At 29.5% G+C, this 25,436-nt stretch overlaps 1 protein-coding gene across 2 annotated transcripts in view; it reads right to left on the bottom strand.

The window, feature by feature from the left end:
- LOC123305921 (lachesin-like) overlaps positions 1-25,436 on the bottom strand; it is a 539,350-nt gene that overhangs the window by 112,098 nt on the left and 401,816 nt on the right. For both annotated transcript variants that reach the window (XM_044887758.1, XM_044887759.1), the window contains exons 4-5: positions 13,779-13,900; positions 2,387-2,543 (exon numbers count right to left, since the gene is read on the bottom strand). In XM_044887758.1, coding sequence (XP_044743693.1) covers positions 2,387-2,543; positions 13,779-13,900 — 279 coding nt within the window. The remainder of the gene's footprint in view (positions 1-2,386; positions 2,544-13,778; positions 13,901-25,436) is intronic.

Raw genomic sequence — 25,436 nt, 5'->3', positions numbered from 1 at the left:
TTTTTATTTATTAATATTCATATTTTATAGGTTTAAATAATTTTTTTGTTAGTAGGTCTCAGAGACAGAACGCGCGCGAGAGCCAGATTTGCCGTATTTTGCGCTATTTTCAAGGCTCTGTAAAAATTATAAATATTAGAGATACAATTTTGGCAGTCGGAACTTTATTTTAGAAAATGTCTTCATCTTTTTGGATCTTTTTTCAAATTTTGAAAATTTTCAATATTTTTTGAGTTATTCAAAAAAACTGAGCCCCCTATTTTATTTTTCACTTAATTGTTTTTAACTTTTGCAATTTTTTTCAGCGCCATTTCGGATTTTTCAGTAAACTTTCTACATAAAATTACGAATCGAATGACACCTGTTTCGTAATTTTCGGAGAATATACAAAAAAGTTAGAAAAAATCGTACATGTGAACTAGACTATTCATGATGACACCAACATTGCATAGTTTATAAAAAATGCCCAATCTTCAATGCTGGTATAGTGCAACCTGTATATAAGATGGCCATTTTGAATTTTTGGATAATTTTGATTACAAATTAAATATTAAGAAAATTTTTGAATCCTTAAAGTATTGTTATCATGACTTCTTTAAGAATTTTGAAAGGGCAGGTTTCTTGAATCGTTTAACGGATACTAAAACAAATGAATTGTATGTACAAAATTTTTAAAACAATAAAATAAATGGTTTTTTTACCTCGAAATTTATACACCTTAAAAAAAAAGTAATTTTCTGACCAAGAATATATAAATGAAAATCTTTCAGAAAAAAAATTATCTCCAAACACGCAATTCCATTAAAATCTCGATCAAATTTTAAAGGTTTTCCATTCTAATAATAATTTATAAATATATTCCAGTTTTATGATCGAAAATATTTGTATAATAAAAAACAATATTCTTCGAACAAATAAAAAAAAACCTTTTTAAAAAAAAAATTATTATCTTTATATCGTTGTGTCGGTAAGTTAGATAGCACATAAAAATTATTATTATTTTCTTCGACACAACACAGGAAAAAATTTCTTTTTGAAAAAACAACACGACAGTGGTACAGCAAGTTAATTACGATGCTGTTAAAAATCATGAGTCAGTCAAGAAGCGAAATTTCTATGGTTTTTTTTTTTCTCCGATATTTGATGGCTGTGCGAATAAAAAAAATTGTACATGGTTTCCGATATACATGAAGTTACGAGTGCTGTCCATGGAGAAGACAATTCTCCATGGACAGTCATTGTGAACGGATGCTATTACAGTTACAGTTTGGAATAAATAATGTACCTTGGCAATAAACATATCAAAGTGTTCAAAGAATTCACCAAGTGATGTTTTATCGAATCAATTCAATTTGTCTCCTTGTTTTATTTAAAATCTTTCTTTCAGTGTCGTTGTAATGAATTCTTGACTCCAAACACAAGGTTCAAAATTAAATTGACATTCTATATACTGGCACATATTTTTTTTTTTTGGAAAGTGTTCTTTATATTTTTTAATGAAAAATCCATTTTTATGTCTTTTGTGTTATAATATAAATATACATATGATTATAGTTTTATTGGCATTTCAAATATTTTATATTATCTTCTGTTTTGGATTATTCATAAAAGATGTTTTTATAAAATCGAGATAATATAAAAAGTACCCGTTGAAAGATCCATAATACAAAGAGATGTAGCCCTACAAGTACTTTTTCTTGACCCAAATAGTATATGAAGTAGATTTTTGGTTAGGCATTTGTATGAATTTCCTATTCTTATATGTAGTTCTAATCAACTTCGTGATAAAAGCCGGTAAAAGTTGAGTATTTCTCGAAATACCGAAGAAAATCTCCCCAAATTTTAATGATTTATATCGGATATCAGGCGACATATTTTTTATTCTTTAGGTATAGGATTTTCTCTTTATACAAACATTTATCAAATTCTAAATTTTATTAAAATATTAAAAGAGATTTTCTGACCCCCATAGGAGGAGATGCTTTCATTCATGAATGGAGAGATGACCTCAATAGTATATTACTTACAACTCTAAACTAGTAAGTTGGATATAAAGATCTAAGCGAAGTCGAACCATTATATAACATACGTCAGGCTATAAAATTATGGCCATGGGTTGAATCCTTTTTTTCTTGCTCTTTTCGCTACAGCTACGGTTTTCGGTCGAATTTTTCTTTGGAAAGAGCGACTTGATAGTGTGTCACTATGCTACCGAGCCATAAAAATTTACGCGACAAAAATCACTCTTCCTGAAATTGAATGTATCCGGAATGTTCCTTCTTCCAGCTAGAGGATTAAGAAAAAGGTTTCGTTGTCCAAAACTATTTATTTTACCCAAATAATTCAAATTCCAAATATTTAAAAAACAAAAATATCATCCACTTACATAAAACATGTAACTGCATGTCAACGGTAACCGGTTGACCCACACCATTATCAGCTGTACACTGATAAACACCAGCTTGATGACGATCAACATGATCTAATGTGATACTAAACCCATCACGAACACGTTGTCCACCAGAACCGATCGGTGCACCATCCTAAAAAAAACAAACAAACGAAAAGATATGATGTTTGTGTTTATTCCATTTCTATTTTAAATGACAACACATATTATTTTGGATAAAAATCATTCACACTTTTTCATGCCACCCACCACATCATTTTAAACATCATTTAATAAGCCTGAATGTCAAATACGCCGGAATCCCTGCTCATAGTTCAACTTCTATTGGATTAAAACTCCGTCTTGGATTACTCTTGGGTTACTGTTTTCACTAAGTGCACTTTACCACTGGCTAGACGGCAGGGACGTTGAACGATTGGGCCTACTAGGGTATCATGATTATTGCAAGAACTGTATCCTTGAGGATAAGGAGAAAACTATGTCACATCTTGTCTATCACTCTCCAGATCTTGTCATTGGCTCATTTAAGTCAGCCTTTCTTTGGCAACCTTTTGCTGACGTTAAAGTGCTTTTGCTGTTTTTGAACAGCTACAGATGGTTCATAGAATAGTGTTCAGGAATACGCCAAATCACTCTTTTCGGTATCACAATCAATCCTATGATCTTAGGGTGTCATATCTTAGGACAGCCAATCTAACCTCACCTAATTTGGTCACTTTTGAGTAAAAATAGCTTAGTAAAAGTAGTTTTTCTATAAGTGTGAATTTTTTTACGCCTTCTCCCAGACCATGTTACTAATGATAAGGCAATTTATAGACAAAAATTTAAGGAAACCATTTCTATTGGTTATATTATTAGAGTCAAAGAGCGAGGCTGGTAGAATACTAGTTTCTCAGGAGAGTTTTTACGAGAAGCAAAAAGTGTTTTTTGACTGTTGCATTGTTCTGTCATCTATCCAATTGGACAATCAGACAAAGATTTCATGTGTGCGTAATCTACGAAGGGTGAACAATGATCCAATCATCTAGGAAGAAGTACCGCCAAAAAAAATTGAGTATTGAAGCCACGAAACAATAACTTGTCATTAGTGACTATTTCTTGAGTACAATTACGGCACTACCCATTTTATTTTGGAAAATCATTTTTCCCTGCGAACATCACAACTTTATTTCTACACATATTTTCAAATTCTACTCAGAAAAAATAAATTATTCTTGCTCTATGAAAATTTTTGTTTTCTATTCAAAAAATACAAAACATGGAAATTTCTTGGGTCAAGATATTTCATTTTTTGTGTTTAGACGGTCGACATAATTACAAAGTTGTTTTTTAATTGGAACCCATCGACATTTTGATTAAAATAAGAAGCGCATTGGAAAACGTTGATTTGATAGTTTATTATAGAAACCTTTCAACGTGTTTCGCATTTTTATTTGGTAATATTTACTCAAATAAAAAATATAATATTCATTCCCTTTTGTTCCTAAACACAATTTTTTTATTTTTTCATAAATTTCACACAATATGCTGTCATTTTGACTGGGGAAAAAAAGTAAGTATATAACACAAAAACACACAGAGAGTAAAACCCTTGTCAGTCAACTTACTTTACTCAGTTCTCTCTCTAGTCAATCATTCAAATGATCAAAAAAAAAAAAGTAATAATAATATTTATTTTGCTTGAAAACATAAAAAAATAAAAATAACTAAACTCCTCTGATAAATTTGGTAGCTTATATTTATTCTCATTGGAAATAAAAGGGAGTGAGAGCAAATGGCATGAACAAGTTAAATTTTTATTTATTGTGTTAAATTAAAATATGAAAAATTATTTTATTCTGGATTATTATGTCTTTGTAAGAAGTGAAGTATTTAAGTACAAAATATACTTAGGTTAGGTTAGTTTAGGTTATATTGGCTGTCCACGAAGGACACACTTAGGCTATTGAGCCCACTGTGATACCATCTGTGTTTTACGAACTTTCCGCTGACAATTTCATTTATCAACTCCTCAATTTCAGAAGCTGAGTGCACCTCCTTCATGCATATACCATGCACTATACTAGCCCATTACAACTATTAATGAATTTAGCCCACCACTTAAAACATGTATAATATTCGAAAGATTCAATTAGAAAACAAATTATGATTTTTTGAAAATTATGGTTCTTATCAAATTTTTAAGTGGTTTTTCGTGTTCTACGGACCAAAATGGTCTTAAAATATGAGTTTCATCAAAAGTGATGACAAAACATTTTTTTCGATATTCTTGATTTTTTTGAAGGGGTGAACCCCTTAAAAAAATTCCGAAAAATCGAATAAAATTATTTGTCTCCAAATTCAGTAAAAACTAGTTCAAAGGGTAATTTTGATCCATGGAAAAAGAAAATTCATTCGAAATTAAAGCCAAACATTTAGTTTTTGAGATCCAGCGTATAGTACCCCTCCCGAATTCGAAGGTTCGAATCGAAAACAAATATAGCTGATTTTGGAAAAATCATAATTCCAATCATATTTTTTAATGGATTTTCGTGTTCTACGGATCAAAATGGTCTAAAAATATAAGTTTCATCAACAATGATGACAAAATAGTTTTTTCGATTTTCTCGATTTTTTTGAAGGGGTACTACCCCTTAGAAAAATTCCAAAAAATCGGAAAAAATTATTTGCCTCCAAATTCAGTTTAAAGGGTAATTTTGATCTATGGAAAAAGAAAATTCAGTCGAAATTAATGTCAAACATTAAGTTTTTGAGATCAAGCGCATAGTACCGCTCCCGAATCCGAATTCGAAAGGTTCGATTCGAAGACAAATGTAGCTTATTGTTAAAAAATCATACTTCTAATCATATTTTAAAGTGAATTTTCGTGTTCTACGGAAACAAAATAATCAAAAAACATTAGTTTCATAAAAAACGACGTGAGAAGTGAATTTTTTTTGGGGGCCATTATTTTTAATACTTTAACGATATCATAAATAATGTAAAATCGCATTTCTCTGGAAACTTATTAGTTTATGGTTCATCAAAATCATAAACTTTGTCATCAAAATCAATTTTGCGCGTCCTTGCGTGTGTAATTGTGTGTAATTGCTAAAAATTTCATACTTGTTGCTCAATATACGAATTCAAAATAACGAATCGAAAACAAAAATAATCGAAATTACATAAAAAACATAAAAAATAAACATAATGACGTAACAAAGAAAACAAAACAATAACATAAAAATATCATATTAATTATTATGTACGAACATAATTTTCATAATAATATTATTATTATGTATAAAACATTAAAAATAATTTTTGATGTCACACATACCAATTTTAAATTATTTAATATTATATGAATGTGTAGTAGCTAGATTGCAAGTTATAAAGGGTTTTCCACTACGAGTATCCAAACTTTGATCAAATTGTATTGGTAAATAACCATTTGGTAGCTGATTTAGTCCAATTTCATATAAAAACAAATAATTGACTGAGTTAGTTATTGAAATACCATGTATAGACAGTGTTGATTACACTGTCATATAACACAAACATAAATAATATTCCAATATAATAATGCATGCCATACAATTTACGCTCTCACGAGTAAACAGCGATGTTTACGAAAAAAAAGTTTCAAACAAAAATTGATCACTTTTTTATAAGGTACATCTTACATTTAAACTTCTGTTCTATCTCTAATGGTATACAAGATGGGTCCTACGGACCAAAGACCCAAATGATCTATGTTGCTCATTTATGAAGCTGACCTCACTTTTTACGTCCTTAGCACGTTATAAAAATTTCAATTTGATATCTCTTTTCGTTTATGAGTTATAGTAATGACCGGCAAACAGACAGACGACAGGCAGACAACAGACAGACGACAGACAGACGAAAGACAGACAACATACAGACGACAGACAGACGAAAGACAGACGGCAGACAGACGACAGACAGACGACAGATAGACAACAGACAGACGACAGGTAGACACCATACAGACAACATACAGACGACATACAGGCGACAGACAGTCGACAGACAGACGACAGACAGACAACATACAGACGACAGACAGACGACAAATAGGCGACCGAGAGGCGGCAGGCGGACAACCGGAAATGGACTAATTAGATGATTTTATGATCACCTTTACCAAAGTTTTGTTCTTAGCATCAATATTTGTAAGCGTTTCAAACTTGGGACTAAACTTAATATATTATGATATATATTACATATATATACATGGTATAAAAATCAAGCCTTTTAACCATAATTGCCCTTGCGATCGTACATCCTTAAATTAAACTTTCAATCTCTGACAGTCTTGAAGGAAAACCCATTATATAAAGCCCCCTTAGTATTGCTATGGTAGTCATAATAATAATAATAATAATTGAACATATGTTGAAAATTGTTTGTGTGACACATTCAAAATGTGCTTACAAGTACTAAATACTATAGAGCTCTGTATGTATAGTACAGTAGACAATGCATGGTAACACGTTCTATTAATGAACCTAGTACTACTAAGCTCTGGTAGTACTTTACTATACTGTGTAGCATTGTGTTTGCAATGTAATTGTATTATCAAATGTTAAACACATTTTATACTAAACAATAATTTGTGTTTTACCTACCTACAGAGTGTTCTAATATTAAACATGTATTTTTTTAAGATTAATGGTGTGGGAAACGAAAAAAAAAACGATTTGTGAGTGGGAAAAAGTAGACAAGCCTTTTCGAGTGTATTAATGAAAGTTTTCAATAAGAAATGTTATTTTGTTCTAACTTTTAAAATCTTGGCTCAAAAAAGTTTTGAAATTCGAAATATTTGCAAATTTCTGATCTATCCACACCTTCAAATTCTTGCTCTTGTGTCAGGCGTCTCTTAATTCGATCCCAGGGATCTATAGACAATTATTTTTTCTATATACAGTTTGAAGTTTAAAGGCAGATTATTTGGCGAGACACCTCCAGAATCACTCAGAAATAAAGGTTCTGCATGCATAATTTTATCAATAAATGGGGTTCATCTTATTACAGTTGACTCAAAGTTTCTTTTAAATCAAGTTTTTTGTAGGCATATTGGCACATTGGTTTTATGGTAAAAAAGAAGATGGATTATATGATTATATGTTTTCATAGATTTCTCCAAAAATGGTTAGTGGAAATTAAAAAAAACTGTTCAAAATAAAATAAAAACCTTAATGAATTATTGAAAAAAACCCGTTGTGTCGCACTAATTTAGAATGTTTGAACATGGTAGTGGGGACACAAATGAAGAAAAATATATTTTTTCAATTTTGATGTTGAATTATGTTATAACTTGACAATATAAGACGAAAAGTAAGAATACAATTTTTCGATATCTGGAGTAAATTTTAAAATATCGAAAATTCAGAATTTCGAAGGCAGATATCGAAAATTTGTATTCTTATTTTTCGTCTTCATTCATGAAATTATAACAAAATTTAAAATTTAAATTTAAAATAAGATAAGACAAGGCAGATATGAAATAATTTCAACCCTTAGTCTAAAATTTTACTTGGGGCTCGTACTACCTTAAGAAATACTAAAGTTGTTGAAAAATTTGCTGTCTCCGTTCCAGTCAAAGTTAATTTTGATATAATATAAATGCAATACTTTTTATGGAAATGCAAGACCGAGGACACGAAATAATCTGAAAAGCCTATTGACACGTGATCAGGGACCTACTAGGATTCTATTTCTTCGCAATTTTTAGCACCCATTTCAAGCCTTGGGCTCCTATAAATTATTCTCAAAGAAAACATGAAATGCTTTATATTTTCTTAATAATTAAATCGAAGATATCTAAGTATATTGTTTTAGTAAATCCAACATTTTGAGACACCTCATAAACCAGAATATTATTTTTCCAGACAATAATATTATCACAGGTAGCTAGCTGGTAGCTGTAGTGTAAGCATATAACATATTTAAACAATATTTATTAATCATAACTGATAATTCAGTGGTATATTTATTATATAAATATTTTATACTCTAGGTATCTATACAAAAGTCAGCTATAAATCTAGGGTAAGTGAAAAGTCAGTAAAACTGGAAATTGAAGAGTCAAGAAACTTTTCTCTGAGTAAATCAAAGTCGGGCACTTCTATCAGGAACATGATATTGGGCTTTCCAATGAAGATTTCAACGCCATAATGTCACAAATATAGCTGTCACAAATATATTTTTAACACCATAGAAACAAAATAACAAAAATTGAAAATTTGTATCAATCTATATCAAATACGTTTTTATTAAAATTTGTGCCATCTTAGGGGGTTACAAGATCCGAATCACATTCAAACATAATCGGCATAAAATTGCCATTCCTATGAAGTCAGTTTCATTGATACTAAAAATAGGTCTCTTTGTTATACCTTACATATATTTAATTTGCAAGGTATACTAAGTTTAGTCCCAAGTTTGTAACGCTTAAAAATATTAATGCTATGAACAAAATTTTGGTATAGGTGTTCATAAAATCACCTAATTAGTCAATTTCCGGTTGTCCGTTCGTCCGTCTGTGAACACGATAACTCAAAAACGAAAAAAGATATCAAGCTGAAATTTTTCAGCGTACTGAGGACGTAAAAAGTGAGGTCGAGTTCGTAAATGAGCAACATAGGTCAATTGGGCCTTGGGTCCGTAGGATCCATCTTGTAAACCGTTAGAGATGGAACAAAAGTTTAAATGTAAAAAATATTTCTTATAAAAAAATAACCAATTTTTGTTTGAAACATTTTTTCGTAAACATCACTGTTTACCTTAGAGGACGCTAATTAGGCGTAAATTATTTAGTATGTATTATATGAGAATATCAGTTATATATGTGTGACATGTATGTATGTGTTATCAACACTATCTATACATGGTATTTCAACAATTAACTCAGTCAATTGTTTGTTTTCTCTTGTTTTATTTTCATTTAAAGTTGTAAACCTCAAAAAAAAACACCTTTACACACACACATCATAAAAAAGGGATTGGCTCTAACTTTTAAGGCTGTTAATTTGGAGTAAAAATAGACGTCAGTTAGGAAACAATTTACGAGTATTTGGTCTTAATATTACACATACATTTTTATAAATTTCTTCGCATCTGCATCACAAAAATGGGATTTGTACGACTTAAATAAAATATCCATCAAGTTCACAAATCTTGCTTTATTCGTGTCTGATGACTGTCACCCTTACTACATTTGGCTTTAGGTCTAAATAATCAGGTAGCAATACAGGTGCAACGGTAGGCCAAATAAAATATACTACATAGTCAGAGTTGGTAGAGTACATATTTTATGCATTTAATTAACACTATATAAAATCACTAAAATATATATTAACGTATTTATATTAAATTATTTATATTCATAATTATATATTCTATACAGGAATATTCTATTATTTTATAGAATACATATATATATATATATATATTCTGAATGTTCTGGATGAGAATTATAAATATTTAATAAATTTAAATAAATAATATAATTAGTGGGATACACAACAATAGGTTTTCTTTTTGAATTAGTATTCTTAACAACGTGAATCTTATGTAGAGAAAAGGGTTTTTAGATGGTTATTTAAGTATTTTATATGTACAGAGTGATCCAAGCGATTTTACCAAAGAGAAGATTATTTTAAAATAATGACAATAACCTTAATAAACTCGCGTCTTGTTTCGGGAAACGAATCACACCACGTAAATTTGATTGAAAATAAAGTAATGTTTTGAAATATTCCATGCTTTGGGCAATCTAGAAAATCCATAACACTAAAGAGAACTTTGGTGCTCATTTATAGCCTTTGATCCTGGCTGATGACGAAAAATAGACTCACGGTCTAAAATTGTACCGCTTAGGAAAAAACCAAGCTAGAGAAGTAATATTAATATTTAATTTTGTTCAGTATGTAATTTGTATGTCATATATGTAATAAAGTTGCCTATTCTAATTTTTTTTAATCACTTTTCTATTATTTCCTTAGTCTGTTTTTAGAAACGGCTGCCGCATTGCGGAATTCCTAACGGTTCGAACTAGTAACTACATATATTCTACAGAAATTTTAGGTTTTTTGTACTTCTTTTTAAGTAAGAAAAAAAAACACATTTACACTAAAACTTATTTCTAGTTATAGAAATTGGCGACACTGTTTTTTTACCGTTAAAAACAGAAATCAAATAAAAATATTTTAGAAAACTTTTTATGATAGAATCAATAATAATATCCCAAAAAAAAAAAGCAGAAGAAGAAGATCGTAATTCCGGATTTAAAACCAAACTTATTGAGAACAAACACACTATAAACATAAATAACAAAACCGATTTTATTGGCAATGTTACAAACTGTATTTTGTCTTCGTATCAACATTATAAACTTACTTATACAAATACTCGCGGGCATATAAACCGGGATACTAAGGATACTAAATAGTTAGCATTTTATAACATATCAAAAATACATAAATTTTTATCTTTATGTAAACTTATTCAATAGACGCTGTCCTGTATTAACTAAGAATATTTAATTCGATATTTATTCGCACCGTGTGTGAGTTTTATTGGAGGCGTTTCCATGGTAACGATACACTACTTTAATTATAGAATTGTATGGATGCATATATAATTGTATGGATTGCATTTATGACTTATATTGAAAATTTAATATTATTGTCTCACAAATTTAAATCAATAATTATGATAATTTACATTTGAAAAATAATATTTGTGCAATTTGATTTCTTATTTTCACAAATTTTAAATAAAGTTTAATTAATTAGTGTTTTCCAATAATTTTAATTTGACATTTTCTATGAAATTAAAATGTAAAGAAATTAGTAATAACAGCCTCCTTTATCGCTAAAATTAATCACTGGCAGCGCTGGCATCGATTTTATGGTCCCTACCATGACTACGCACACAACGAATACCTCTAGGCCACCCGGTGAACTTCGTTTCACCAACAATTTATTTAATTCTAACCATTGATCAGCGATTATTAATTTTCATTAACCTGCAGTTCTAATTAATTAATAGCTATGCTATGCTTAGTCCGCCCGCTAAGAACCTTAAACTTACCCATAAGACCGCCCCCGCTAATCCCGCCCGCTAAACACAAATTTTACTATCTGATGGACTGAAATAAATATATGTTTATACATATATATCTACACAGTTATGTGTCTGTAAACTCTGTAGCGGTCGCAATTTAAGCCCGATTTGAAGAAACTTTGGTATTAAGAAGAGTTTCGGTATTTGAAAGGTTAAGTTCGTCAATGAGAAAAATCGACCGATAAACAAGGGTGGATGCGCAAAGTACAAAATTTTTTAAGATAAAATTTTTGTTTGTAGTTTTTGATCAGTTTTAAGCAAAAAAGAACTCTCATGATTTTGTCCCTAAGCGCTTAGTTTTCGAAATAAAAATTCTTGATAAATTAAAAATGCAATATTCGGTTTTAAGAAAAATATGTTATTTTTTCAATATCTGAGGGAACTCGCTACTTAACGCAGCTCCTGCGATACGAATTTTTTTCCTTAAATTTTCTAATGTTTCCATAATTTTGCCTTTCACAAAGTCCTTTTCCTGACAATAGGTAACACAACAAAAAAAGAATTAGCAAAATTGTTCGATCCGTTCAAGTGTGATTCGATGGCCAGAAGAAATATTTTTCATTTTTATATATAAAGAAATAGATTACTTTAATGATCGATCAATTTTTTTCGGAATTTGATAAAACATTGAATGGATTATTCTCGAATTTAGTTGATCTCTTACAAACAAATCGATATCAATGTAAAATAATTATCACAACAGTTTTCAATATATTTGTTTTCATTACCTGTTAGTGTAGTTTGTTTGAGAGTGCGAATGAGGTTACCAAGAGTTATCGAAATGTTTTACTTGGATGATTATAAATGCAATCCAAAGCTATGACGATATCCAGAGAGAAGTTATTATGTAACAACTCCTAGATAGAAGTGTTTAGAATTTGAATTTACATTAAATGGTGTAAGTACATCAAGATATACAATTAAATTGACTCAATGAAATTATATATATGTATATTGATTGCAAAATACAATTGAACTACATCAAATCTGAAAACAATGTTATATAAAGTTCCTTATCAATGTAAATAAAGGATATGTTTTACATTAATTAGTTCTAGGACGTAAAGTAATCCATAGCGATCGATTAACTTAGATATTTCTGATGATTTTGACTTTCCTATTTGTTCGGTATAAATCTAGTATTAGTAAATTAAGTTTTAGTCGATGCAATATACAGATTAAAATCGCAGGACATATATAGCAATAGATTCATAATTAAATCAAATAATTAGGTACTTTTTTCTCAAATGAGCAGTTGTTGGTTTTTAATCGGCCGTCAGCTCGATTTATTACAAAAAAGACTTCTATTTTTCAAGCGGTTTATGAGGTTGAAACTTTTCCTATTCTTTAGAAAATTTGATATATTTTCGAATTTTTCTTCCTTCATTTTTCTTCAGAAGTTTTGAGAATTGCTCTCATCACGAGAGTAAAAGTGTAAGCAAAAAAAAAATATGTATTAACTTCGAAAATTTTCGAACATACTCGTGTACTTTTTTAATATATGTACTCAGCAAACTATAAAAAACTAGTGATAGAAACATGGTGAGTCAAAATGAATTTAATTATTTCGATTATTTCTTTGTTCTATTATTTTCACTCTCAAACATCATTCAATCATCACGTAATCAATCAGTTTTTAATCAGCTAGGGCATTAAAAAATAAATTTATATAAAATTATGTAGAGATTATGATTTACAAAGTTAAAGAATATTTAAACCGCAAAATATTTGACGCATGTGCAGAACACTTGGGAAATTTCTCATCACGCGATTAAAGATTGTCGAACGGTAGACGTGAGTGCTGACTCAACAACTACAAAATGCTACTAAAACCTTCAACAGGGCCTATAAAACTTGTATAAAGAGAAGTTGTGTCTTTCAAATAGTTTGTAAATTTAGGCAATTTCCTAACACAAATATGTTCAATAGAGATTAAAATATCTAAAAAGGGTAATAATTTATAAACATCTTAACAAAAAAAAAAGTTGCATTTTTGTATTCATTATTTGAGATATAAACGTCAAAATCCTAAAAATCAGTGAAACTCAAAATAAGAATTTTGATGGTCGGATCCGATTTTCTTTTGTGATGAGAAAAGCCTAGACTTGATGAGCAAATGCAAGAATGAAGTTTTGTCAAACGTTTTTAAAATGTTATTTAAGAGCATACTTTGTCACAAGCACACCGAACCCCCCAAATAAAAAATTAAAATAATAATTCAGTTTTTCACACTTACTTTTCGTGTCCATCGTATAGATGGTACCGGATTTCCTGATGCTTTACATTCCAATGTTACAGAACCACCTTTACGAGCTGTAACTTGACCACTAGCTGGACTGGTACGGACACTTGGAGGTACTGAAACAAACGAAATAGAAAAATAGAAATTATTTATACTCTTTTATTTTACTGAAAATGTTGAAATATATTTGCCTAATTACAAATTCAAGAAAACCCTTCGAAAATAATGGTGATTAGAAAAAATGCTTCAAATAAACTCAACCTCAAAGGCAATCAGTATAGGCCCATACATACCGCCTAGCCAGTGTTCTGTAATAACAATGATTTTGTTAACAGAGGTACTTTGAAGCGATATGAGATCTTCGAAGCGCATACGATTGTACTTGGACCATATCTAATAAGGTGTTATAAGATAGTGTTTTAACGATATATAATTTCACTATTTCAACAAAATCGAATTGTGCTTAGCCTCATGTAGCCTTGAACTAAATCATAAAAAGTATACCACAAAAATAAATATGCTTTACTTTCACCTAATAAACAGTTAAAATCAATTTTACTTTTTCACTTTCTCTGTTCATAAAAACATTCTAGTAGTAGTAGTAAAATTCATTTTATTTATATTTTTTAAACATGATACATTTTCAATATGCCAATCATTTTTGACCTTACATTTATATCAAAATATAAAATAAAAAAATTGTTAATAATCAAAACGAACTCATTTTTAAATTCGTTTCACGTCTAACTTAAAAAAAATTATTCTTTTATAGGTATTTGATATATGAAAACCAATCATTGTACTTCCATAATTTTAAATAAGAATTGATGTATTGAAGGAACAAGCAACAAAGACAAATTAAGAAGTTTAAATTAGTATTTAAGTAGTATTTGATCGTCAACTTATTAACCAATTATTTAACTAATCTTTCTATTTCTAGATAATAATGAAAACAATGGAAATTTTTCAATCGCCAAACGGGAATATTTTCTGATTAACAAAGACATAATCAAATGTAATAGTCTCAGCGGAAGTTTTTCTGATAGAAAACTGCGTATTCATTACATAAATGGGAATTTAAAAATTGTCCAGAATTTCCGACAACTTACAGAAAATCGTCAGTTCCAAATTGTCGGGCAACGAGCATTCCCTATAATTTAATTTTTGAATTTGTGTTAAATTATCGTTCCATTAGCATAGCATAAAAATTGACATTCAACAAATTAAAGTTTGCCCTCCTCGTAATCAAAAACTTTCCGAGTTCATTGTTTTCGGTGTAAGAATAACAAAAGCAAGTTGAGTCCTCGCCACAAAACATGATTAGAAAAGAAGAAAACAAAACAGTATTTTGTCCTGCTATCGTCTCATATTATAATAAGGTTTTTTTTCTGTTCAAATATTTTACTTACACCTTTTGCAAATGTTTACATCTAAATTATCAATAAAACACACACTATTTGAATCGTGTTGTAAGTAGCTACAGTTTTACCCTTACACAATTTAGACCGTGATCATATCATGTAAGCGAAATTTCGTGACTTTGAGTATTAATAAAAATAAGTTTGGCAATCAATGGAGGTTCAAAGCGTAGCCGCAAGTTATTCGGCAGTTTTCTTTGTCTGCCATATATGTTAAGGCAAAGGTATTGATAACAGGGAAAAATTGCTGGAAAGGTTAGCGAAAAGGTTGGAAAATAATTTTCACAACGTCAATTTTTCAATGTTTACATTTTCGGTTATGCAAACCTCCTGACATTTTCTTCGACGATTTCTGTTATTATTACATTTTTCTTTGCATAAGTGGCAGACAAAAAAAAATTTTCTTAGGCTCGATTAAATCCTAAGTTTATATACAAAATTTATCAAACTTTCCTTTAACAATTCTCAAAAAAGCAGACAAAACCCATCATAGAAATAGCGTTTTTGTGCTCACGATCTCATTCATCCCTACAACAGCAGTAGCTTTTGTAAACATCAATTTATTCGGTACATATTTATTCTTAACAGACAAGATAAATTTTGTCTTAAAATACGATGTTACAGTTTTTTTACCTCTTTATTCATTTCTAAATATATGTATGTATGTGCATAAAATTTGTTGACAGTAGACAATGAAATTTATTAGATCAGAGAAAGTCTAAAAATTTTTTATCTTTGTAAGAATTCTATTTCCAATCCCTTTTTACCCGCTTGCTTTATTTAAGAACGTTTGTTCTTCTTAAAAGGATTCTAGTTTTTTTCCCCTTTAATTTTTAAAAATATTCTTCTCTCGTCAGAAATTAATAACCTTTTGACTTTCATGCTTCGGCGAGTTTTTCGATTCAACTGTTCAAAATGCTTTGCCTAAATTCAAAGAAATTGATATTATGACAATTGATATTATGGTATATTAATACCCACTATGTGCCAAAAAACGTTCGATATCAGTTTTTCGCTTTGTACATTATTCTATTCTATTTTTCCAGCCACTCAGTTAAATCGAAAGATCGACGACATTTTATTTGCAAGGAACGATATAAGGATCGTCCAAGATAGCGCCACATGCATGCTTCACATATCAATTAAAGTATAGTGCCGATTATAGGAATCGAATTCGCAGTTTAGGGTTCTGTACTCGAAAAATTTGTCGGCGGGTTTTTTAGTTTTTGTACATTTCATTTGTTGGTACATCTATTTTGCTACAATGGCAATTAATTAAAATTTTCACGTTGCCCTATCTATAAGCTTAGATTTTTTGGTCAGATCTGAAAGTCAGAATACAGTTGATTCTATCGCTCTTCTTCACAACCTAAAAAGTTAATAAATTTCGATATGTATGAATAATCCGTGACAGTCATTTTGTTGATGGACATATTTCACACATCAATCCACTTTAGACACCTATTTCTCGAATCTCTCCTAACATTCTAAAGTACTACATATATACAGTTCTAGTGTAATGCCAGTATAGTACACTTCTATCAGCCAGGCAGCCGTGCTAGAACTAACATCGCCTGCCTCTTCTATGATAAAAACAAATTACGTGTTTTCTTTCTATTTCGCATTTTGAATGATGTATGAGATCTATACATTACTTTCTACGTAGAATATAAACATAATATTTATTATATACATGTAAAGGTTTCTACGAACCTTATACGTAAAGAGCCGGGACTGTCAGGTGTTAATTGTGTGTGCGCTGTACTTCTTGGTTTTGGAAAGGGATTCTCAAATTTTACGCCAAAAATAATGATTTGAGGAGATATGCAAGGTTTGAATAATATTAAAAAAAAATTAAGAGAATTTTTCGTTCCGCTATTTTTGAGAAAATCCAAAAAAATGGGAAAAAAAAATTTGGAATGCGTTTTTCTCGGAATCTATTGATTTAAGGGAAAAGTTTTTCAAATAAAAAATGTAGAAGACACTGTCAGCTACATTTTATGTCATTCGAGCAACGTCATACGAGTTAAATTACAAAAAGTAGGTGGCGTTAAAGTATCAAAAAAAGGGTTTTCCACGGTTTTCATTAAGAAAAAATGATTTTTTTGTAAAAGTGTAAATGAAAAAGTTGTTTGACTCAAAATTAACTTCAACTTTCATTCAAACAATTTTTTTGTAAAACTTACCGTTTTTGAAATACAGCTTGCTAAAAAATCTGAAAGTTTTTTTTAAAATTTTGAAAAGGAGTACTTGATTTCTTTTTTATTTTCTTGGTTTATTTTAAACATACATTGTTTTACTATAGCTCGGAAACGGTAAGTTTTTCATAAAAATTGTTCAAATAAAAGTTGAAGCTAATTTTGAGTCAAACAACTTTCTCATTTACACTTTTACAAAAACATCATTTTTTCTTAATGAAAGTCGTGAAAAACCCCTTTTTTGATACTTTAACGCCACCTACTTTTTGTAATTTAACTCGTATGATGTTGCTCCAATGACATAAAATGTAGCTGACAATGTCTTCTACATTTTTTATTTGAAAAACTTTTCCCTTAAACCAATAGATTCCGAGAAAAACGCATTCCAAATTTTTTTTTCCCCCATTTATTTTGATTTTCTCAAAAACAGCGGAACGAAAAATTCTCTTATTTACATGCCCCCCTAACGATCTATAACCTCAGAGTCACTATTGTAATTTTTTCCAGGTCCGGCTTTTTTTCGTCTATATTGACTGAATCAATAATACCATAAAAATTTAAGGTTATCGATGATGATGCAAGACATATTTCATCCCTAACATAACTTCAATTTAGAAAATTAATACTTAGTTCAATATCCGACATTTAGCTGTCATATATAAACTCTTAAAAACGTTACCAGCTGTTGTACCATTGACAGGCCTAGCTCTTGGGGTATTTGTAAGATATAGATTTTCCTTGTACAGTAGGTGGAACAAATTTAAATCTATTTCAAAACATATTCTCTTAAAGGTGTGCAATATCTTTACTTACCTAGTTCAAACGTATTTTTAAAAGATTTTGTTTGGATTTATTATTGTGAGTGAAATTTTATGTTAAGGATGGAATTTTTATGTGGATACAAGTTTTTTTTTTTGGTAGGTACGTTTTTATCTTCTTTCAATATGGAAAACGATGTTTTCTTAATTCTAGACTACTGAAGCCATCATTTTCCATTCAATAATTACTCGACCCGTATAAATCGATTTACATCTTGGACCTTATGATTTGAAATTTCGAAACAATGTCTCAAAGTTTATTTATTCTTCTTATAACTTATTTTAACTTATTTGATTACTCCAAAACAATTTTTTTTTTTTTTTAAATAAATACGAGAGATGATTTTATCTCAAATCTGCTATGTGATGGATATGCCATTTCACAAAAAAGCTTAAAAAGGAAAAGCTAAAAAAATTTTTTTTTTCATTTATATATTTTTTCACTAATTAAAATAAATATCTTAGTCCACAGTACGTAAACAATTTTTTTTCTATGTCTTACCCATAATATTTTTTGAATACATCGTATAACGGTTTCTTTTTTGCCGGATATCTTAAATGTCTTGAATCACATGAAAATTTTGCTTTTAGGGTCTTATTACGAGTACTAAAACTTTTATGACAGGCATTTTCCATACCCAAAACGATCAGGTTCTCTTCAGATTTGACCACATACTTCTTCACTGTGGAAGTCGAACTGTTTAGGAGGTTTATAAAAAAAATTCATCATCTGTGTAGGTGTTAAAAAATTGATGGGTGCTTTTTAAGAATTTGACAGCTTTAATTTAAAATCAATTAACGAAAAATATTTACGCTATCATTGAAACTGGCTTTATTGGAAATATACTTTTATGCCATTCAAGTTTACATATGACTTTGGTCTTTTTGTACACACTTTTCGCAGGGATTTGGATCCCTTTTCAAATAATTAAAAATTTCACAAATTTGCATAAAAATAAAAGAATTCAACGATATGAACGCGATAGTCAAGTTTGATTCTATTCGTAATGAAATGACAAACTAGACCTTACACAAAGAAACAGTCTTATCAAATCATTTATCAAAAATAAAAGAATGTTGCCGCCTCAAAGATGTGAACCTCCAAAAAAAAAAAATAAAAATACCTTAAAATACACCAGTATCTACTGTGGACTATATTTTATATATGTGAAAGATATTTAAATTCTTCTTTAAAATAACAAGCTATTTCCTCCTACGATATGAGTGCAAAAAGTTTTTCTTTTTTTAAGTATATTCTATTTGTATACAAAAGTCGTGAGAAGCTTTTTTTAATGACTTTAAATAAATAAAAACAATTAACTCTATTCGTACATAATATGAAAATTTAAAATACATAAGAGATAATAAAAATAAAATATCAAAGCCATTTTTATTTTCACAAAAAAAAATTTGTAATTCTTTTTTTAAACAAAGCACGAAAAAAAATATAATTTTTTTTTTATTCAATTGTTTTAAATACAAATAAAATGAATATTTGCCATTAAAAAAAATATTTGATACATGACAAAACTGTTTAACTCAAATGAATATAAGTCAATTTAATATTTAATATTGTTTAGTGATGTCGACAAAAGTTATGTTGACATGAATTTGTTAAAAAATTATTTGAATATCAAATAATTTGTCTAGTTCTAAAATTTAACAAACGCCTTAATCCGGATATTTTTGCTCTCTTTGACAATATTACCTGAATTTTTGATATCATTTTAGTTACTAACTCATGCGTAGAAAATACAAAAATCTGACGAAGGATTTCCATTTTAAGTTTAGCAATCTGCGAATAACAAATGTGGAATGAAATCTTACATTTTCGTTTATGCATCTACTTCTGTGGAATAAAAAGTAAAAAATTTATACTTTCATAAATTAAATCTCGCCCATTTTTTTTTAAATTAAAAAAAAGATTGCCTGACGAAAAGTTTTGATCAAAAATTCACGAAATTTTTTGCTTTACAGTTGAAAAATACAACAATCAAGTACAATCGTGCTTTGTCCTTGAAAAATACAAAGCCCGATTATTTATTATTCTTAGTAATTTAATCGTTTCATCAATCGAAATACTACTGATGAATCCGACAGTTATGGCTTGTAGGGTACTGTCCTCGCACTTGAAACATAGCCAAAAACACTCTCCATTGAATTACCTTTCAAACGAAATAAAAAAAACCAAAATCGGTTCATTAAATTCGTTTAGACGCTAGGATGCCACAGGCAGACAGACAGACACACACACGTGGCAGTCCAACTTATAATACCCCTTTTTTCGGTTCGGGGTTCAATTTAAATGGTTTATCATCCATTTCCATGGATATATCTTATGAATTTACAAAAAAATTGAACTGGCTAAAATATCTGACTAGGAATTAATGTTGAATTCTATTATTTTAGAAATTATGTCTAACGATATCAAAATTTTAGTATTTGGGGCTTGACTTACCTTGACAATTAAGTAGACGCTTATAAGAATATTAATTTCCTAATCATAGTATTGATCTTTGAAAGTAGAATCGGGAGTATTGATCTTTGAAAGTAGAAATATTTTTAAAGTATTAATACTAAAAGAAGAAATATATTTTATTTTAGTTTATATTTTTGGGAGTAGAATAATTTTGGAGTGGAAAAATATTAAAGGATATTTTTTTATTAATATGGACTCATTTAAGACTCAATTAAAGTATAATTAATTCCTAGCAAGTAGAAAAATATAGAAATAAAAATATTTTAAAGTAGATCTATTTTAAGGTGAAATTTTATTAAAGTTGGAAAATTGTGAAGTAAAAATATTTTGATGTAGAAAAATAAAAAGTACAATTCTTTTTACCGATGACACCACTATGTATACAAATGAAAAATACGACAAAAGGGTGAAAACCAGAAAATAGAACACAGTGAGTCTGTCAAAGATGGAAATGCACGCATTGATGCGTCCTCATAATCATTGTTCAGATTATTACTAACTATTTTCTCGTTCACATATTCTATCATGTGGATAACCAACGTCTAACTTGTTGTGTCGTCATATGATGATGATGATGATGATGGTGCAACGTCACGTTGTCGACAGGCGTCAGTTCCGGTTGACGCCGGTTTTGCACTCACACACACACACATAACACAAGGACAATTCATATATGCCGATCAAATAATTTATCGTTTTTATATACATTTAAACAATACGGTTTGATTTTTTTTTTTTTTTTTTCATATGGTTTTCTATTTTTTTTTTTCGGTACGTTCGTTACTTATTATGATATTCTGTGTGTGGTGAACTGGTATTTTGAAGCTCAAGTCAATTTTTTTATTCGATATTTGCATTGGTGCATACACATGAGTAAAAAACTGATCCACTAAAGCCTAGAAATAATTGAGTAGGACACATTTTTTTTCGCTGAAAAAGTTTTTCGTAATTGTCATGATTGACTTTTATATGGAGGTAAAAATACACCAAATTAAAGACGATCCCTTAAAAAATGAGTGTATGAAAATATTTGAGACTTACTTTTCTCACTTTGGGGTGAATTCTGTTCAAATTTAGGAAAATTAGGCGAAAATTATGAGTAAAATTTTTCGAAATTTACCACAGATTTGAGAGAGAGAAGCATGAGGGGCATCAAGAAATAAGACAGGAACACTTTTATAAGAGCCAAGACAAGAGTTATGGATGTACTTACGAAGATAGACCAAAATAGAGATGGGCGCAGGCCACATGATAAGGAATACTCAAGAAAATTGGAGTAAAATTGTGACAGACTGGTATCCCCGAGGTGGAAAAAGGAAACGGGGAAGACAACTTAAGAGATGGGAAGATGAGTTGAGCTCACAGCGGGCCCTTATTGGAGAAGGGTGCCAAAGATAGAATACACTGAAAAATGTTCGAGGAGGCCTTTACCAAAAGGCACACTGAACTTAGAGCTAAAAGAGGACAACAAACACTTCAAAACAGACGGAAGTTTAAGATAGAGGGCTTATTGATTCATTAACTGATTGAAAAAAGTTTTGATACCAAAATGTGACTTTTCGGAAACTTTTGATAACAATTTTGTTTTGAGTCAAATATTAACGCTACTATATGGTCTATCAGTTAAGCAACACAAGTGATATAAATTTTGAAATTTTGTTCACCTACGTCTTCTTTCGGTTTATTAAATACAAATAATAGCTCAAAAATTTTGTACTAGTTTTTGAATTGTAATGTCATTTAGCTCTGCTCCGTAGATTATAGTTAATAAAAACATGCTGCTAGATGCACGTACACTATTTGTGATAACAGACGCGTAACTGCACATAATACTTATACATCGTATGTATACATATACAAATTATACACACACAGCTGTATATTTATAAATTATTTCAAAACGGTCTAAAACCAGTTTCTTTGTAACAAAAAAATTCGACATAAATTAAGGTATTAATCGGAAATTTTTTGTATGTCATAAATAATTTAGTAATCCAATTTTTGAATTTTTGTTCCGATTTATTCAATAAGAATTGTTCCGGAGATCAAATACCTACACCTTTCACTCCAAACTACTTCTGTGTAGAAATAATATTTATAAATATTACAATTTTATACAATTATACAATTAAATATACAATTTTAATTTGTTACAAAATTCATCGATCGAAAACTTTCGGTTTGATTTACATTTTTGCCAGAAAATAAATCTTTTCGGAGGAAGGATGTAGTATCATGACCTCTTTTGCTAAATATATTGAAGTCAATATCAAGCAATTGATTTGTAAAAAACAAAAAAAAAAAAAAAAAAAACATAAAAAACAAAATGTCAAATGAATATTTAAAATGTTTTTAATTATTTCATGTCGATATGATATTTATAGTCTGCATCCATGTAGTCACATGATTTGGTTGGTGATGGATATTTATAAATATCTGTTTGATATCATGATGGATAGATATATACAGATATTTTTTTTTAATGAATTCTTTTTTGTTCGAAAAAATTTTATCAATTTATTTGTTACATTTTATTCAGTTGAAATGGGGTCACATAAATTAACACATTCGCATATTTTCGGTAGGGTAGAGAAGCGTGTGATTTTGAAAACGCTATAAAAATGAAATTCCATTTATGATTTCCAAATTGCAAATGATATTTTGTCTTTTCCTTTGAGTAAAGTTTGTAAGCCTTAACCTATCGTGCTAAATTAAAATAAAATAATTGATTTTAAAGTGAAATTAATATTTTTTTATTTAATTAAAATTTCCACACCATTTCCCATAGTTTATAAGTAAATTTTGTAGATAAGGTAAATTTTATTGAAAAAAAAGGCTGTGTTAGGTTAAGACGATTTAATCAGTTAAATAAAGCTGTTCAAGGAGGGAACCTAAGCATTTTGCTTATGGTATGAGACAATTTTTAAGCACTGAAAGAGAGAATCCGGCAAGAAATTATTCTAATCTCACTAGCAATGCTGCAGCATGTAGTGAATAATTTCAAGAATTGCCCATAAAAATGTTGATGGCTAAATGGACCTTATATTATTAAAGTTAACATTTATAAGGAATAAAGCGTGCGGAAGTCAGCAGTGGGGCACAAGTGGATACAAACACGATAAATATCAGCAGTGATTTACTTTGTTTTAATTACAGGCAATTTTATTACAGATATGATATACAAATTACATAATGAACACAATTAAATGTTAATATAATTTCAGCAACCTGTCAGTAGTCAGGACGATAAGCTTGAAAATTAGGGAGAAATCATAGAATTTGATAAAGGATTAAGGAAGGTATCGCTTGGATGGGAAAACTCATACTAGAAAAATAAAATATTTTAAGATTTACTAAAGTGAATTTACTTAAAATTCAAAGATTCTTACTCAATCATATTGAGGATGTTTAAACAATTTAGTTGATCTGCTCAATATAGGTTAGGTTAGATTAGGTTATATTGGCTGTCTACGAAGGACACACTTAGACAGTAGAGCCCATGGTGATACCATGTATATGTTTTACCAACTTTCCGCTGATAATTTCATTTATCAGCTCCTCAATTTCAGAGGCTTAGTGCACCTTCTTCATGCATATACCATGCACTACACCACCCCATCACAACTATTAAATCTGCTCAATATAATTGTTGAGAATAATAAAAAATTGTTGATGAAATTTCCGAAATCGGATTTTTCAGGCTATGCATGGCTTAATTATAAACACATTTTTAGAAGACCAAGTTGCTTCATAAAAAAGTTTTCATACTTATTTTGTTATGTGCATACCCTATATAAAAAGAATTGTATGATAATTATAATAATAAAGGTAATAGATAATACCATTCGATATACCATCAAAAACCATTATGAAAATTATCTATTATATTATATTTTAAATTATCTTTTAAATGAAGATAAATTTGATATTTCCATTCATCAAAATATTATCATCAAAAGAGGCACATTTAATAATATATTGTTTATATAATGTGGGAGTAGGCACGTTAGTGTGTGTACAGTGTCAAGTAAGTATCGAGGCGGCTAGAGAACATTTTAGGGAAACAGTGTTTTGCGAAATATTTAAATAAAAATTTCAATTTTTTATTATGAAACTAAATATTTACATTAAGTTCAAATTTTTGTGTTCTATATATAAGTCAAAGTTCTTCATACATGTTACTTTTAATAGCTTTTTCTATCTTAACACATTATACCAATTATCATATGAGGGCGTGGCTGCACACTCCCATCTAAAACGCACATTACGTATTTTCGTTTGAATAAATAGAAAGAAAAAAAAATTACAGCCCTAAGTCCAAGGTTTAAAGAGTCAAAAAATATCTTTTGGCTGTCGAATTAAAGGGAAACTCCCAGTTTTAACTGTCGATTCTCATTTTTGAACCCCGAACCAAAACAAGGGGTGTTATAAGTCTTACCGCTATGTGTGTCTGTCTGTGGCATCGTAGTACCTAAACGGATGAAGCGAATTAAATTTTTTGGTTTCGTTTGAAAATTATTCAAATGTGAGTTAAGTGTTCCGTATCCAGAACAACTACAAATTGGCGATGATCCTCGAAATCGGTTCAGTTTGGAGAAGACTTTATGGAAATAGGTAATTTAATAGAGAGTGTTCTCAAATAATTCACTAATAAATTTCACTTGTTAACTGTTGAAAAAAATAAATAGTTAATTTTGGATTTGATTCTCAGAAGACAACTTTCGTTTCCAAAAGTGCAT

Source organism: Chrysoperla carnea, chromosome 1 (assembly GCF_905475395.1).
Source record: "Chrysoperla carnea chromosome 1, inChrCarn1.1, whole genome shotgun sequence".
Classification (NCBI taxonomy): Eukaryota; Metazoa; Arthropoda; class Insecta; order Neuroptera; family Chrysopidae; genus Chrysoperla; species Chrysoperla carnea.
Note: the sequence above shows the minus strand (reverse complement) of the source record. Positions and strands in the feature narration are given on the sequence as shown.